Below are 18,363 nucleotides of genomic sequence, written 5' to 3' on the forward strand. Positions count from 1 at the left end.
CACAATTCATATGAAAGCCACTCTAATTTATGAGAAAGTTTTCTAAAGAGTGAAAGGAAAGCAAAACGCTGACTGGAAGAGAAGTGTATTTCAAATAGTGTTGAGTAAATTTCTGCTGACTGGGTGAAATGTCTTGTGATGGGCTTAGTTTGAAGGGGACTTCAAAGAGAAATGACACATGTCCTTCAGGCCTTATCAAAGGTCAGGAGGACTGCAATGGACCAGGATGCCAGCTGGACTGGTCATTGTTTCTCGGACTAACTTGCTTTAAAGATGCTATTTCACTCCCTCTTTCGTCTATTCCACAAATATTTATTAAGGACCTCTTGATTTTTCTGGCTCTTTGTTAAACATTGGAATTTCTAAGATCTTGGAGGTGGAGGTTCAAATGTACTTTGTTCGGGATTTATTTTTACTGATATATAAACTTAATTTTTTTTTTTTCAGGGAGAAAACTCATCTCGGGACTGTTATTTAAATTTTATTAGGCTTTGCGATTTTATCCCATCTGTTCCTCCTTAGGAAATTATATCGTATCTAATAAGTAAGTTGTAGCATCAGATAAATAATCAGGAGTATTTGTCAATTGCCAGGTGTAACTATCTCATTCCAGATCTATGTCCTCAGTGCATGCTCACTGTAGTCTTTACGCAGCAGTCTGACGTCACGGCTAAGAGTAGGCTTTAGAAAAAACAATAAATAATACATACTGTTTATAAAGTAGGCGGGGCCTCTGCCAGTTATTCACAGCATGTATTTCAACCATCACAGCAAACCAGTAAAAATAAGTATATTTACTTCCATTTTAGAAATGAAGAAATAGAAGTTCTGAAAATTCAAGGGAGTTGCCCCAAAACATGCAATCAGAAGAGGCGGCATAATTTTTTTAGACCGATATGCCCCCCAATTGGCAAACTTTTCTGTAAAGGGCCTAATAATAAATCTTTTAGACTTTTTGGGTCACATGGTCATTGTCAACAACTAATCAACTGTCCACTGTGTTCCAATAAAATTTTATTTATAGGAACAGACAGTGGGCTGCAGTTTGCCCACCTCTACTTTTGACAAGATCTTTGGCATCATAATTTTTTTTTTTTTTTGTCAAAAAGAATGATAGGGTTTAGGCGGAGGAGAAACTGACAGCTAAATGCTGCAGTTTGCTTCTATATTCAAAGAAAACTATAGGCTGAACCTCTCAATTCCAGGCAAGTGACAGAATATCCTTTGAGGCTATTTGACACTATTTATAAATTAAAGAGAACATGTAATCAAGACTTGTTCACAGTATTTTTTTTTTTTGAGTGTACTTAACAAATAAATTTGGAAATAGAAGCATAGCACGCATTGACAAAATGCTCTAGATTACGGTCAATAGACTGGCGGAGAGGAGCTTTTTTATGTCAAAAAACTGACAGCAAACGGCAATGGATGCTTTTCTGAAAACACATGCAATTCAACTATCTGACTTGCCCATTACCTAATTCCTAGCAGTTTACGGTATTTTCAATTAAGTGCCCTGTTTCGTAGATGGAACAGAAGAAGGAGGCGTGGATGGGTTTGTGGGAGAGGCTCCTAATTGATTTTTGTCGGGTTCATCTTCTCTAAGCACCGTGTGTCTAGCTGGCTTTTGGGGCCTGTTAGACCAGAAGGCAGGAGAGCCCCTTTGAGATTTGTTCACAGTATAGCGACGGATGGGCCCAAATTTATCTGGCCTCAGACAGCTGCATGACTTCTGGAAACCATGAATAAATCCCCACACATATCCTCCCCCGTTAGCTTTCAGAGCGCATACATTTTTAGAGCCACGTTTAGATCGTTTTGCACAGAGGTGTCTATACTCTACCACCTTTTGTTTAAATGTTTGTTCATATGCTCTGGCTTTTCCTGAGTAGTCAGGTGAAGCCAATCACAACCATCTCCATTGTTGATGCTGTAGTGGGGGAGGCAAGCAGAGGACATAGTGCCCACCCCCACGTTACTGGCTGTGTAATTCCCGATAAGAAGCATTTACGATAAATTTTTAGCTTCCTGGTTATACTCTACTTAGGTTACCACTAAGATGCATCTGTATTTTCTACATCCATGGAGAGAGATTAACAGTGTATTGGAATCAAAGAGGAGGAATCATTGTTGGGCTTCTAAATTAGTCACAGAGAAGCCACCATGAGTTTGAGAGACTAATACACTTCCCATAAACCATCTTTTCTGTAGCGTAGAGGGACACAGCTTGGAGATCGTAATCAAGATATGCCTAGGAAGTGTCTTCTTGTGGCCGATGTACCCATCTAGCGGCGGGAAAGTACAGACAGGAAAGGGGAGGGACTGAAGAGGCCGGTTCTATTTACTTATGGACTACATGTGATATTTATGAAAATTCATCCATGATATTTCCATACCTAAAATACGCTCCCAAATTGAGTTCTGGAGCAAAGGGCTTATCTGAAACAATGGTGGAACCAACTCCTGAAGCCTGGACAGGAATTCGATAGGTGTTGCTATTTTCAATTTCCAAAATGACCATGTCTTCGAATGTCACTGTATCATTGAGGTTGGCGGTCAGTGTCAGTTGAACATCAGTTTCCGGGGGAACGATGCCTTCACTGGGTTTAACTGTCCAAAGGGACTTTTTGTGTGCCTGCAACACAAGACGACAGTTACCAGGGAAGATATTCTTGGCTTGTCCTTCTGCACATGTCAAAGCCCTTTATACTTCAAATGGCTGGCACTGTGGAACTCAACATCAAAGACAAACATTATTATTATTTTTTTTAAAAAGCAGCTGGGTGTTTGTTGGCTTTTCTTTTTTTTTCAAAAAACAATCTAATTCATAGGTACAAACTAACAATTCTGCTTTTGAACGCTCTGTGAAAGCTCTTTACATATTTCCTCTAGATGACAGCCCAGCTCCCTAACAAGCTGATACTAATTATCTGCTCTAACCACCACATTCTGAGAGTACCAATAGAAGGTACAACACCCTTCCTGGAATTTGGAATTTTTAAAATAAATGTTTTTCAAATGCAGAGTTTCTATGATGTTACAATGAGGATTAACAGCTTTCATTAAAAAACATAGGATGTTATCTTGATTTCTATTATTTCATAATAATAAATACAATTCCCTTTGCTAAAATTCTAAACTTATTCTGAAATATATGATAGGACCAAATTATAAAGTTGAAAGTAATTCTCACCAGCCTGTTCTGTTTCACTGATTAGATCCTTCCAGCTCACGCTCCCTTCTCTCCTTAAGGTCTTAATGGCCAAACAGCACCTCTCGATGAAGTCCACTGTGGTCGTTGCCTTTCAAATTGCCAACCTTCCCCCAGTTCTCCTGATTCCCTTTACCCTGTTCCATTTTTTGCCTCTTAGCACTTAGCATCTTCTAACACTGTGCATGACTGACTTATTTATCATGCTCGTCTGTGTCCTTGCACTAGAATATATGTTCTCCGTAGAAGGGATTTTTGCCATTTTCGTTCTTGTTGGTGGTGTTGACTGATACATCCCAAGCATCTATAACTACACCTGGTACATTGTAGGTGCTTACTAAGTATTTGATAAATGAACTAATGTATCTGCCTTTTGATCAAACCCTTTGATGCTAGAGAACTCATTTCTCATATAAGGTAATTTATCCCAGGTTTTAAAAACTCAAACTGTTAGATATCTCTCTTTATATTAAGTAGAGACATGTTGATTTTTTTTGGACCCTCCATACACTGGAATTTGGTCCATTCACTTGGAGGTAAATAGAATAAAACAAATCTCTCTCTTTTGGCCAATAGTCATTCAAATCCTCTATCCTAGCTTTGGAAGAAAAACTTCATATGGCATAATCAGGCTCCAAAGTAAGACGAAAATTTGGTTAAGGTGTTAAATCATAAAAAAAAAATGACTCATGCAATAAGCATCTTATTTAATCTAAAAAATATAAATTCTGCTTCTTTGATGATAATATATTTATTTTCTCAGCCTGCTTTTAAGATTTTCTCCTTATTTTTGATTGTAGCACAGGTTCACCATAACATGTCTAATTATGGGTTTATTTGCATATCTTGCCTGGAACTTGCTACACTTCTAGAATCTGTGGTTTGATATTTTTTATTTCTGGAATATTCTCAGCCATTATAAAAACTGTTTCTGCCTCATTCCCTTTCTCCTTTCCTTGTATTATTCCAATTATATATGTGTATGACTTTCCCAATATATCCTCTTTGCTTCTTAGCCTCTCGTCTGCATTTTCTAATCTTTTGCTCTCTGTGCTTCACTTTGCACTTTTTTGAACTATTTTCCAGTTCACTGATTCCTTCTTCAGTTGTGTGTAATTCACTGTTAAACACACCTATTACATTCCTAATTTTGTTTTTGGTATTTTGGAATTCAGTTATTATTTATATTTCTTTTTTATACGTTTTTTCAGCCTATTAAGATATTTTAAAGCTCTAATATTTAACTTATTAGCTACTCCTCTTAGTCCCTCCTAGTCATGTGCAACTTTGATAAACGAATTGTTTTTAGAACTTCTCAATTAAATATAGCAAATACATACTCAATGGCTCTGAGGTTCAGGTGTTACGGGAGACAAAAAAAAAATGTCCAACAAATGGCCAAAAAATAGCTATTAGGGAAATGCAAATCAAAACCACAATGAGATACCATATCATATCTGTTAGAATAGCTATATTCAATGGGACAAGTAATAAATGTTGGAAAGGATGCAGAGTAAAAGGAACCCTCATACACTGCTGGTGGGACTGCAAATTGGTACAGTCACTATGGAAAACAATATGGAGGTCATATAACGGAATATTACTCAGCCATAAGAAGAGATGAAATACTGCCACTTGCGACAACATGGATGGGTCTCAAGATAATCATGCTAAGTGAAATAAGCCAGACAGGAAAAGTTAAAAATCACATGATATACCCCATATACTTATATGTGGGTTATAAACCTAAGCAAAAAGTGAACGGGACAAACAAACAGAGACTCATGGACATGGACTATAGACTAGTGCTTACCAGAGAGGAGGGAGTGGAGGAGAATGAGGTAGGTAAATGGTTAAATGGGGTCAAATATAGGGGCATAAGGGGAGGATGAAGTGACTAAAGGGGATCAAATATATGGTAGCTGAAGGAAACTGGACTTTGGAAGGGAGACACGCTATAGAATATACAGATGTCAAATTATAATGTACACCTGAAAATTATATAATTGTATTAACCAATGCTACCCCAATAAACGTTAAAAAAAAAATGTCCAAAGCACATTCCCTGCCTCCATGGAGCTGACAGTAATGACAGTCATGACAACCAATATGTAAACAAGAAAAATGCAAGTCAGAAGGAGGCAGGCATGAAAATGCTTCAGGGAAATCTAAAGAACGAGATGCTTTTCAGAGCAGAAAATGCTGAAACCCCTTGATTGTGTGACAAATGTACCATACACAGCTTTTTTCCCCTCTAATTGTGAAACTGGGCTTCATTATCAGGTGATGTGATTCCTAACTGTATTATGCTATTGATTAATAAATTTCAAACTTACTCTATTCTAATTTTATAAACAAATAATTATCTTAAAATTAACAAAAAGCATCATATCCCTCATTTGATATATCATCTCAATCAAGGCTGATAGTCCTGTTTTATTTTGGAGAAGAAATTACTTATAAAAAAATATATGGATTACTATTCATAGAAAATATTTAGTGATACCAACGATGCACTGCAAAAAGGCTGAAAAAAGACGAGATGTAGAGATTACATAGAAACTTCCAGGATAACAACTGAGAGGTAAAGCTACCTCTCCAGTTCATTGGAGGAGTCTGATTATTCCCTCACGAATTTCATACTCTCCTGAGAATGGTAGCTAAGAAGCAGCCCTCTAAAGAAAGCACACAGCGTAAAACAATGTACTTAAATATAAAATATACTCTGTGGGCTGGATTTGAGAGGACATTCCAATCTGAAATTTTCCTTCCTCCATTTAATTTCTATGGGGCACTTCTCCTAGAGAGAAACAAAAAGAGAGACAGAAAGCAAGCAAGCAAGCAAGCAAGCAAGCAAGCAAGCAAGCAAGCAAGAAATGTAAGATACACGTAGCTCTATGGGGGTATAGGTACGGTGTAAGGCTATGAGTCAGAAACTTCTTGTCAAGCATAGGTTGAGTTTAGACTAGAGCTGCACTGATGATCATTGTAAATAAGAAGAATGTACCCTGCAATTTGCAAAGGAGTGTTAGAAATTTCAGCCAGGCATACTCTCACAGGGTAGCGATGCCTTGGCATGTCACCAAATTCCAGGTCTGGCCCCACTGCAGATTCAGAAACTGAATTTGACCCTGAATGATCACTCTCTTAGGAACAGGCTCACAGGTATTTAACAAGGACAATCTAATATTTAAACTCAAATGCCAATTTCCCAACTAACAACTGAGGACAGACCAGAACATTAATTATATTTCCTCCTGGTTTAAAAGTTTATGTGGAAAGTAATAAATAAATTGCATTTTAAAATTTAAATAAAGTAAATGAAGCAACGAAAACAGTTCTCAAGATGATAAATTATTCACAATGAGAGTGGAGATGAAATTTCATTTTAATTTTAGAATTAATGGAAATTAGAGATTTAACTCTATGTCAAGAGTCCTTTTATTACCCTTGACCATTTCTAGAGACATAGATATAAAACAAACATAAATACCACACTAGATAAATTAGGGTTGAACTGAGATATTTGTATGATAATTATCTCTATTCCAAGAATATTTGTGGAAAAAATGTTCTTATACAACTCAATCTGTTTTTCCAAAATTTCCTCTGTAACTCTTTTAACCCATAGTAAATTAGCCCTAGTAAAGTACTAAAATATTAAGAAAACAGTAAGCAAAGTCTGTCTTTCCAGAACATTTATCTGCATTTGTTTATAATTTTATCTTAAAACATTAGTAACAAAATAATCCTCATTATTTTAATTTTCAAGATTATAGATCCATTGTTATTGACAAGAGAAACCACAAGGATTGAATGTCACTATATTCTGCTCATATTTATGTTCAAAGAAATAATTCCTAATGTGTCTTCATTTAACGCCCCCTTCCCCCAAAGTTTTTAACTGTCTGTCTTAGTCCATTCACAGCAATAGAGGCTTTTTCTAGCATACAGTTCAAAATTCTTACAGCCTCTACCAATTGCCGAGTTTCAGAGCCACTTCCACATTTTTAGGTATTTGTTACAGCAGCATCCCACCCTCAGTACCAACTTCTGCCTTAGTTTGGGCTACTATAGATTGGGCGGCTGATAAACAACAGAAGTTTATTTCTCACAGTTCCTGAGGCTGGCAGTGTAAGATCAGGGTACCAGCATGGCCGAGTTTTGGCGAAGGCCCTTTTCTGGATTGAGGACTGGAAAATTCTGATTGTATTCTCATACGGTGAAGAGGAGAGCAGAGGAAGTAAGCTCTCCTATAGGACTCTTAAAATCCCATCCATCCATTCGATGGATGCGTACCATTTCTATTCTGAGTCCTGGTGACACGGATTGGCTGTTCTGGAAGGAAGACCTGAAGTTGCTCTCCAGGGCTGAATTGGTGAGTTTTCTTTTTGATGAAACTTATTAATCAACGTCTGGCATAAAATCAGGCAGCAAAGCATATCACAGAATCCAGGAACAAGGCACATTAAAATGCCAGCTGCTAACATATGGATTATCTTTACCAAAAGTCAGGCTCTAAATTACTCTAACACCCTTGTGTCTCTTTGGTATTTGACTTTCAGGGATGTCCTTTGTTTTTAGGGAGGATTTGGTCTATGTGGCATTTTCTGTTATTGGATGGAAAATTTGACTAAAGAAGAAATGGACGAATGATAATCATCATAGCTATAGAGGACATTCAAAACCACAATATAGCAAGACAACTGATGGAAATAAGGAGGGCTCTGAAAAAAGAGAGATGTGGGTTTGAGTCCCAGATCTGCCACTTTCTAGCTGTTGAGATAAGATATTTGTATGATAAATATTGGGCATGTGACTTAGCTAGCCCAGCCTGCTCTCTCATCCATAGCTCATGATACTGATTGTACCTTCTGCACGGAGTTGTGGCGGTAGTTAAATGAGGCAATGCATGTAAAACTCAGAATAGTGTCTGGAGATAGCTAAGTCCTCACGAATGACAGCTACTGTCATCGTTTTACCGAAAGCTGAAATGCCACCCCTCCACGTGACACATATTTGTGGATTCAGTGGTATTTGCTAAAGAAAAAAGATTATAAAGTTTAGAAAACAAAGATGGATGCTAAGAAAGCACTTAACATCCAATCCCCTTGCCAGAAGAAAAGCATCTCATAAGGTTTATGGCAGGCGGAATTCTAAGACAGCCTGCAAGGTCTCCATCTCCTGATGTATAGTTTTCTTCTCCTAGTTATTTAATCAAACACTAATCTAAGTGCTTCTTTGAAGGGATTCTATAGATGTAGTTGAGGCCCTAAATCAGTCGACTGTAGGGTGAGATTACCCTCGTGGGCCTGACTTGATCAGGAGCACCCTTGGAAGAGATTGGGCTCTTCCCAGGGAACAGATTCCAAGTGTGAGAGGGCTTATGGTAGGGAACTGTGGGGGGTTCTGCAGCAGCTGAGAGCAATCCCTGGTTGACAGCTGGCAAGAAAATGGGGGCCTCAGTCGTTCCATTGCAAGAAAATAAACTCTGCCAACAACCTGAGGGGGCCTGGAAGTGGATCTTTCCTTAGTCAGCATTCCTCAAAGGAATGAAGCTCTTTTTATTTTTAGCCGTTTGAGATGCTAAGGAGAGGATCCAGCCAAGTCATACCTGAACTTCTGACCCATGGAAACAGATAATAAATTGGTGTTGTTTCAAGCCATAAGTTTGTGGTCATTTGTTAAACAGCAAAACAAAAAGGAATACAGGGTTTCGTATATTTGTTCCAACAATGATAAAAATGAGTTTTCCTAAGTCTTCCACCAAAACTTCAGCAATGGCTGCCTCTATTTTTTTTTTTTTCCTGTGAATTGGGGCTAGAAAACCAGAATCATTACAGCAGCCCATGAACATGTACAAAAGGTTTGCAGGTGCGTGTGCATAATAAGACCGTGCGAAAGATGAAAAAACCGTGATTGTTTGCAATTCAGAATTCAATGGCCACTGGTGGTTCGTGTCAAGCCCTTCTCCCCAAGGTTTCACATCTCTAAAGATGACACCTGCTCTTCATTTGACAATAGGGCATCGGCACCCTTCTTAGGCAATGCTCAGCTTCCAAGGTGAAATAGTCAGAACTTTTATAAGCTTCCTTAGCATGTATTTAATATTTGCCACGACGGACAGACGTGAATGCTATTGTTTGCACGTGTCCTTTCAAAAACAAACGAGAGTGAACGTACGCAGGCGGGTTTCCTATCCTGTAGTGCTAATGACTACGGAGCTTGAAGAAAACAGAACTGTGCACTTTTCTTCAAAATGACTTGTTTGCCAGTTGAAATCTGCAAGAATTTCTTTCTATGGAATAAGAGGACACGAATTACAAGAGGAAGCAATGCACACAGCGAGGGATTTCTTTGGATTTATACTATTATCTCAGCAGATAATCAATTCTTTGTGGAACAAGAACAATGAATAGTCACCAAGGCCCTTCTCCTTTTCGTCTTCTAAATGTGTGTCTAGTCATACAGTTCTCTGCCCTGAAGTGAGTCACTTTGCTGCTTAAAATAACTGAAAAGTAGGAGATGAAGTACAAAAGAAATGGTGCTAGAGCTTTACAAGAAAGACAGAGAGGGTCATGATTAAGAGTGGGCTTCAGAGTCATATGACCTGGTAGTCAGTCAACCGTGGAGCTGCCATTTGCAGCCAGGCAACCTTGGGCTAATTTTAAAATCCAGGTTTCTGTTTCCTTTTCTGTTAAATGTGTTACTTGGAGATGAAATAAAATGGGTGACAAGCATCTACCACTTTGGCACCACAGAGTAAACACTCAATAAATGGTGGTTATTATTAATACTATCTTTCAGATCTTCACATCCGGTTCTCCTTCTACAGTGCTGCCGGGATTCAGTTTTGCAGACCTGATCCTGTTCGTCTCCTGCTGAAGATACTGCATGGTGCTCCAACGTCTGACTGGTGGTGCTCAATCGTTCATCCCCTTAGAGAAAGCTATGGATCCCCTCCATAGAAAATGTACACACACGCACACACACATACCTGAACATATCCTCCAAACCTTACATATAATTTCCAGGGTTCACGGACCGCGAATGCGGTGGATATTTGTCACCCTCTGTTTGAAACGTGGCAGCTTGAAACCAAGACTGGTATACCACATAGGAGGTTCTGGTCCGGAGGGTCTATTCCAAATTCTTCTTAAGAGGGCCCAATGCACTTTTCCAAGCTTATTTCCCAGGAACTGTCAGTTTCCAACACGTACCCTTGGTTTCCACCACACCAGCGTCTGCCATCACCACATTTAACTCTGCTGTTCTCTGGAAACGTGCCCCCCATTTCCCTGTCCTCTTCCTCCTTATCCCTCAAGCCTCCACTCAAATGTTCCTACCTACAGACATTTTTAATTTTATAGAAGAATTAATTATTTTCTCCTCTCTCCATGTCTCTTTCTCTTTTTAACTTCCTTCTCCTCACTGTCCCAATATAGTTCAAACTTATTTTCTTGTGAGATAAACATTTGTACTTACGCCATTATGAACATGCAAATACTACTGCCAGCTGAACTATACACTCTCTTTCTTGTACGACTTTCATTTTTCCAGGAGTTATTGTCCCCCTTCCCTTTTTTTTTTTTTTTGGTTAGGATTTTAATGTAGCTATCACGGATTCCAGCCTACACTCTCAAAGAGGTAAATCTCCTCTCAATACTTTCCAAAATATGAGGTTTTCTGTCAGCTCCATCTTCCTGGAGACAAATCTCTCCTGGGGTCATCTATTCTACAGCTCCTCTCCGGACTGGCTGCTTCCTGGGCCTGCAAGATGGCCAACATCCTAGGAACGCAGCACTGTCTTATACAATCCTGAATCTCATGTCTCTCTTACTTTGATGGAGCACATTCTTCAGTACGTTCCTAAGAAATGGTTCATGGAGTTCAAGTTTTTTGAGATATTGTATGTCTGAAAAGTCTTTATTCTATCCCAACTCTTGGTTAGTCTTTTGGTTGGGTGATGAACTCAAGATTAGGATTTATTTTCCTTCGGAAAGTGTCCTCCCCACCCCTACAGCCCTACCGCTTTAGTGTTGCTGCCAGAAAGTTTGATGTCACTATGGTCCCTAATTTTTTGGTTTTTGACCATTTTTTTCCTATCTGGAAGTTTCTACAATCTTCTTGTATCCAGTGTTCTAGAACGTAATGATGGTGTGTGCCTTGACATGGGCCTGTTTCCATCCATTATGCAGCTTATTTGATGAGTCTTTTCCATAAATTCTTCTTTGTTAGTTTTGGATACATTACTTGAATTATTTCTTGCATAATCTCTTCACTGCCATTAAAAAATTTTTTGGAACCTCTTACTTGGACCTTAGAACTTCTGAACAAATCATTTAATTTTCTAATCTTTCTTTCCTAATTTCTAGCTTTTTTTCTTGGTGCTCTACTTTCTAATAGCGTCTCAATTTTATTTTCTAATTATCTTGTCAAGATTTTAGTTTCTGTGATTATATTCTTAACCTTTTAAAGCAGTTTTGTTTTCTTCCTATAAACAACGCCCTGTTCTTGTTCATGGATGCAAAGTCATCCTTTATTTTCCTGAGATTATCAATGATCGTTTTCTTTAAAGGTTTCTTCTCACCGTATTGTGTGTTTCCTCCAAGTTCTCATTTTTATGTTTTTTTGATTTCTTACTTCTGCACTACAGGCTTTCTTGGCGAAGCTTAGTTAAATTCTTATATTTAAATGAGTAAAGCACAAAAACTGCAGTGTGCTTGAACAGCAGCCAGCCAAGGGCCATCAGATACTTGAGATTCCCAACTATCAGTTTATTTTTGCCTTTCCTTGAGGCTGGTGAAATTGCCCAGAGAAAAATATGCTAATATTCTTCCCATGTCCTGGGTATTGAGGGAGAAGGGAACTAGAGTTCTACTTTTCAGCATGAAGATTTTCTTGTAGCCTTCTTATTTTCATAATGGTATCCTGTCTTCAGCAATACCTGAGAAGTGAGCAGCCAGTTTAATATTATTCCTTTTAAAGTAAACTGCTCTTTTATGTGGATGCATTTAATATCTACTCTTTGGCCTTTGGCAGCTTTACTATCATGTGCATAGATGTGGTTTTCTCTGTATTTATCTTGCTTTATGTTTATAATACTTTTTGAATTCGTGGCTTGATATCTCAGCCATTATTTCTTCTGCTTCATTCTTTCCTATCCTTCAGGTACTCCAAAACCATATCTCCTGTGTTTTATCAACTCTTCTACTGTATTTCATTTTGGGTAGTTTTTTCTGATCCATCTTCCACTTCCACAATTCTCTCTTTATTTGTATCTAATATGCAGTTAAACCCATCTATTGAGTCCCTAATTTCAATTGTTGTATTTTTCAGGTCTTCAATTCCCATTTTTTGTTCTCTTTTATACTTTCCAGGTCTCTATAAAAATTTTAAATCTTGCTTTTCATTTCCTTGAGCATATTAAACATATTGTAATTATTTTAAAATTAACTGTTGGACACTGTATATCAAAACTGTTGAGATATATTGTGGCTTAAACTAATGTTTTCTTCCTCTGGTGACAATATATATTTACTTCTTGGAACTATAAATCTTGGATATCCTTTATCCAGGCGGAGATCTAAATGATTTGAAATAAATATCTGTACTAGTTTACCTGTTTCCAGAGTGTAGCTTTTCAAAGTCCTAAGCAAAAGTCTGAGAGTTTTACTAAGTCCATCCTTCTCCAAGTTTTATCTCTCTAGTCCATCCTGATTCCAATTTCCCTAGACCAGCAAGTTTTCTGAAAGCTCCTTTCAGTTTTTCAGCCTTTTCTAGACATATATAGGAAAAGTAGTCACAAATGCTGGGCATATATTTCTTGGTTTCATATTTATTTTTGATTGTCACTGATTTTGTTGTTCCATCATTCCCTCCAACTCACTATATTTCACCTTTTGCCCAGCTTTTCTCTTTGTTCTTAGAGGGAAATAGTAGGAATGATAGATTGAATATAAAGGGGTTGGTCACTAATATGCTGTTCCTGTTGGTCGAGCAATCGCCTTATCTCTTGTTTTCCCCAATTTGTTGGGGAAAAAAGTCTGTAGGAATTTTAAGGTGAATTGAATTGGATTTCATGAGAGAGGCAGGTGTATGCAAGGTACATTTCTCTTAAGTAATATGTACCAACAATCTGTTCATATTACTAGGATGTATCTTTGAATAGGGAACATAATATTCTTTCTGAAAATTATTGCCTTCTCGAGATTCAGTGACAGGTATCAGATCAAAGATAAAGCATAAAGATGATTAAGTAAAAGGAAACAGGATAGCTTCTGATCACATAGGTATGATCACAGTGCCAGGGAGCATCTGTACAAATAAATGAATAAATAAGTCCCAAGGAGATAAAGAATCAGAAAGCTACTAAACCTAAAATTTCTAAAAAGCCACTTACTTGATAATGAACCTCTTTTCCTTGACGTGGAAGAACACATATGCATTCATAAATACAAATGTTTTGTTTTAGAAGATGGTTTCATTGTCGAAAATGAAGAGAAGTAAGTGAAGAGTGAGGAAGAAGGCAGAATTAGAGCTCCCACTTCACAGAGCTCTGTACTATATGGGTCAGTTAATTTAAAACCTTAGGGCCTCTCTGAGTGTGCCTTATTTTTCTTTCTCATCTAAGAAAGAAATACAAAAGATCTTAAGATATAGTGTCATAAAAATTTAAGTCTTTCCCCAAGCCATTTCACCTAGATCTTTCTATCTGTCACCATAAATAATCAAAGCTACCATTTATTGAATGCTGAGTGCTTATCTTTCACCAGGCGCTTTCTACATATATTGTCATGTTTAATCTTCTATGTGCCATTATTAGTTCCATTTAAGGAGAAGAAACTGAAGGCTCAGAAACGTTAAGTAACTTTCCCAGAGTTAGTGCATGCAGAGTTAGGACTTTATTCTGGATCTGTGTGAATATACCACCCTCACTCTCCATGCTGCAGAACACGACTTCAGCACTTACATACTCGACAACTCTTTGTTAGCTACATACTACCATATGTAAGACCCATCGCCATGCCTGCTCTCAGGTAATATTGTCCTTTCCTCCCAGATGCATCCCAATTTAATGTCCTGACATCCCAGAGGAAAGTTTTTTCTTTCGAAACATGAACTTAATGCTGCATACAATTTCATTGCAACTGGCATTAACAAAAGACTCTCCTCAAATGTCATTCAATGAAGAGCTCTTCCATGTCATATACGCTCCTCCAGTATCTGTCCTTTACTTTGTGACAGGGAAGAGGAAATGGGATTGAGGAAGAGTATTATTTGCTCTCTGAAAAAATCATATAATCTTGATGTAAATGTGTTGGGAATTTCATATCATTAACAAACCTTTATACTATGCTACTTAATGCATCCCTTTTTGTCTTTGTTCATTATATAAAAGTGTTATTTCTCATCTTGTACTAGTTTAAATGAATACAATGTCTACTTGCAATGTACAAGCAGGCAGAATAGATTCTTTAGTTGCTAATGACAGTGATAGCCATTCTTTAAAAGTGACACGAGCTGGTAGCTTAGTCAGTTCGGGCTGCTATAACAGAATACCATGGACTGGTTGGTTTATAAACAACAGGAATTTATTTCTCACGTTCTGGAGGGTGGAAGTCTGAAATCAGAATGTCAAGAGGGTCTGGAGCTCTCTCTGGGGTTTCAGACAGCCATTTTTCTCATGGCATTCTCACATGAAGGAAAGGGCAAGATAGTTCTTCAGGGTCTCTTTTATGAAGGCACTAATCCCATTCATGAGCACTCTGACCTCACGATCTAACTACCTCCCAAAGGCCTCGCCTCCTTATACCGTCACATTGGGGGTTAGGATTTCATTATATAAATTTTGGGGAGACATTTAGTCCATAAAAATTGAGTTGATGATGATGCTCACAGTAGGAAAAAAGTTATCAATTTGTATGGAGAAAGGAAGGCGGGATTTGAAAAAAAAAACATACTTCACCCATAAAAAGGAAGTTTTACCTTAATCTCCCTCTGTGGTGACAAGTATTAACTGTATGCCTGAATATTAATTAGAAAAAAACAATTTGCTAAAGCAATTAAAATTTGGGACAAGCAGAATAAAGATGAAACGGCTTGCAAAGCATGCAAAAAAGCCAGTATATTTTTCTTTTATTTTCCAGATAGCTCATTAGTGACAAGGGAAACAAACCTCCTCCTTTAATTTTGGCTTTAGCTTACACATTCAATCAGTAGAACCATCATTCGAAATTCAGAGAACGTGCTGACCAGTGTGTTACCTAATACTGGGTCAGTAGCTTCCCCTCTCTCAGTGTACTTCATAATCAATATGAGCTGCTGGAAGCTGTCTTCTGGGTTTCACAATTAGCTTTGCCAAAGTAAAAGAGGTCTCAAGTGAGGGTTGAGGTCAGAGGCTCACCTCTCTCTGACAAACACAGATCTTTGCTTCTGGAAGTCTCTTGATATTATTGCTGCTGGTATGCTCTTGTCACTGAATGAGTCAGTTGGTACGGCTCAGGAAGAACACATTCCATTTTGCAATGGCTATGGTTTTTATGTGGTAAAAGAAAAGACGCCCACCACGATAGACTAGAATGTTATTCTTTCCTTATTTCCTCATTCCTGTGATTTTATTTTACAGATTTTACAATTTAGGCAAAGACAAAAGAACGGCTCTTATGCCAACCAAAGACACATTTCACCCTTCTTTTGTAAATGTTCACTGGTAATACACAAAGCACTATAAAAAGTAGTTAAGAGGACTGACTATAAGCCAATACATTTAAGCTTTAAAACATGCCTTTCACTCTAACACAAAGAAAAAAGAGAGAACGTTTTGAAAAAATGAAGAACTGGGCATAGTTGTACTCAAAAACAAGATAACATCATAGTGACCAGGAGAGCAACAGAAACAAAAAGGAGAGCCTAAGGACCATGGTACCCAGCAAAGAGAGCATCCCTGCATTTGGAAGAAAGCTGAACAAAGCTGTGATGTTCCTGAGGCTACAGTCTACACACAGACTTGTGCCAGTGGTGGCGGGCATGGTTGTGGTAAAGTGGAGACTGTAATGTAAACAGGCCTTAGGCTAAGCCGCTGCTCAGTGCAATGACTGGATCTGGATCAACACTTGATTCTGGAGTAGTGATATTTGTCCAGGGTGAAGGCAAATATAAAAAATGCTAGACAGGGAGGTAAGAGCATTGAGAATGAGAGAAAAACACACTCCCCACTCCTATCAGATTAATCAATTTTTAAAATTCCAAATGCTAAGAAGGACAGCTGTAAAAAATCAGTTAATGAATTCATTCTTGAGCAATCAATAGAGCTAACCAAAATTGATTAGAAAATGCACCTGAAATCTTCAAAGAGATTCAGGATAGAAAAATGTATATAAAACAAGGATTATGCAACAAAAACATGCAGATGTAAATCAAGAATCATGGCTATGAATAACCAATTACAAATTTTGGAATTGAAAAAAGAATAGTTACTGAAATTAAGCTAAAAAGTAAAGATGAGAGGAAAAAAGTAAAATTGATGCCGGAGATTCATCTTCAAAGAAGAAAATCTATCAAATAGAATGTTAAATTCAAGCAAACTATCACACAAGATTGAAGGTGGAATCAAGAGATAGTCAAACATACATAACCTATGAGATCTCTAGCCTAGAATTTAGAAAGATATAATTCAGCAAGAAGAAATACAAATCAAGAAGGAAGCGGCAAGTTATATAAAATAAGAGATGAACGAAGAAAGACCAGCAAACTATTTTGGTAACTGGTCAGTACCTAATTACTGACTGACAAAAATAAACAACTTTGGGGTAAAGAAGGCATGATCCAAAATTATATACAATGAGAAAAAATGTTGAGAGTAGGAAAATGTCAAGAAATAATAAGTATGTGATAGGGTCATTGTCTTACTCTTGAGGAGGACCGAGGTACTCAATTCTTTCATCATTGTTAGAAAATACATAATTTTTTGTTAAAAATGTAAGTAGAGTTACTTAAATAAAATATATAGCTTCCAAACAAGTACAGGAAATATGTATGTGAGGTAGTAGTGATTGGAGGAAGGCTTAGAGAAAAATTATCAATCCAATCTGAAGCAGAATAGGAGAAAAATAAAGAAGGACGAAAACAGCATAGTATATAGAAAATTACATGGTAGAAGTCATATATATATATATATATATATATATATATATATATATATATAATCACAATAAACTTTAAAGGGTTAGTCTTGGTATGCTAGGCTGAATAACGGCCTTCTAGAGATGCCCATGTCCTAATCCCCGATATCTGTGAATATGTTGCGTTACATGTCAAAAGGGACTTTTCATGTGATTAAGAATCTTGAGATGAAGAGATTATCCTGGATTGTTGGTGTGGGCCCAGTGTAATCACAAAGGTACTTATAAGACGGAGGCAAGTGTCAGAGTCAGAGGGAGAAGATGTAAGGATCGAAGTAGAGGTCAGAGAACAGAGACGATGTTATGCTGCTGGCTCTGCAGATGGAGGAAGGCCATGAGCCAAGGGATGCAGGCAGTCTCCAGAAGCTGGAAAAGCAAGGAGAAAGATTGTCTTCCAGAGTCTCAAAAGGCACACAGCCTTGTATTTACATGCTAGATTACTGACCTTCAGAACTGTAAATAATAAATTTGTTACAGTAGCAACAGAAAACGAATATACTTGTCTATTAAAAGATAGAGTCTATCATTAAATTTTGAAAAATCCAGTCACACGCTATTTAAGAGATCTTAAACAAATCAACACACACAAATCCGAAAACATTCTGGATACAAAACCAGGAAAACGTAATGTAAAAAAAACTGTAAACAAGCAGATGCAAAAATATAAAAAATATGGTAGCAGTCATATCAGCACTGTACCCAAATGACAATAAAACTGGTTGGATTCATCTCGAGAATGTAAAGGTAATTCACAACCAGAAAACCTACTAATTTAATTCACCATATTAACAAATTAAAGCAGAACAATTGTATCATCTAACTAGAAATGGGAAATGCATTAAGTTTCAGCACATATTCATGATAACAAAGTAGGAATGGACGAGAACTTCATTAATGTGACACAAGTATTTACCAAAAATCTGTAGCAGATATTACACTAAAAGTGAAACATTCGAAGCTTACTCAATA

General features: G+C 37.4%; 1 protein-coding gene across 5 annotated transcripts in view; it reads right to left on the reverse strand.

The window, feature by feature from the left end:
- HYDIN (HYDIN axonemal central pair apparatus protein) overlaps positions 1-18,363 on the reverse strand; it is a 310,335-nt gene that overhangs the window by 134,970 nt on the left and 157,002 nt on the right. For all 5 annotated transcript variants that reach the window (XM_016164411.2, XM_036231381.1, XM_036231382.1 and 2 more), the window contains one exon: positions 2,397-2,635. In XM_016164411.2, the coding sequence (XP_016019897.2) occupies positions 2,397-2,635 (239 nt within the window). The remainder of the gene's footprint in view (positions 1-2,396; positions 2,636-18,363) is intronic.

The sequence above is a fragment of the Rousettus aegyptiacus genome, unplaced genomic scaffold (assembly GCF_014176215.1).
Source record: "Rousettus aegyptiacus isolate mRouAeg1 unplaced genomic scaffold, mRouAeg1.p scaffold_m13_p_14, whole genome shotgun sequence".
NCBI lineage: Eukaryota > Metazoa > Chordata > Mammalia > Chiroptera > Pteropodidae > Rousettus > Rousettus aegyptiacus.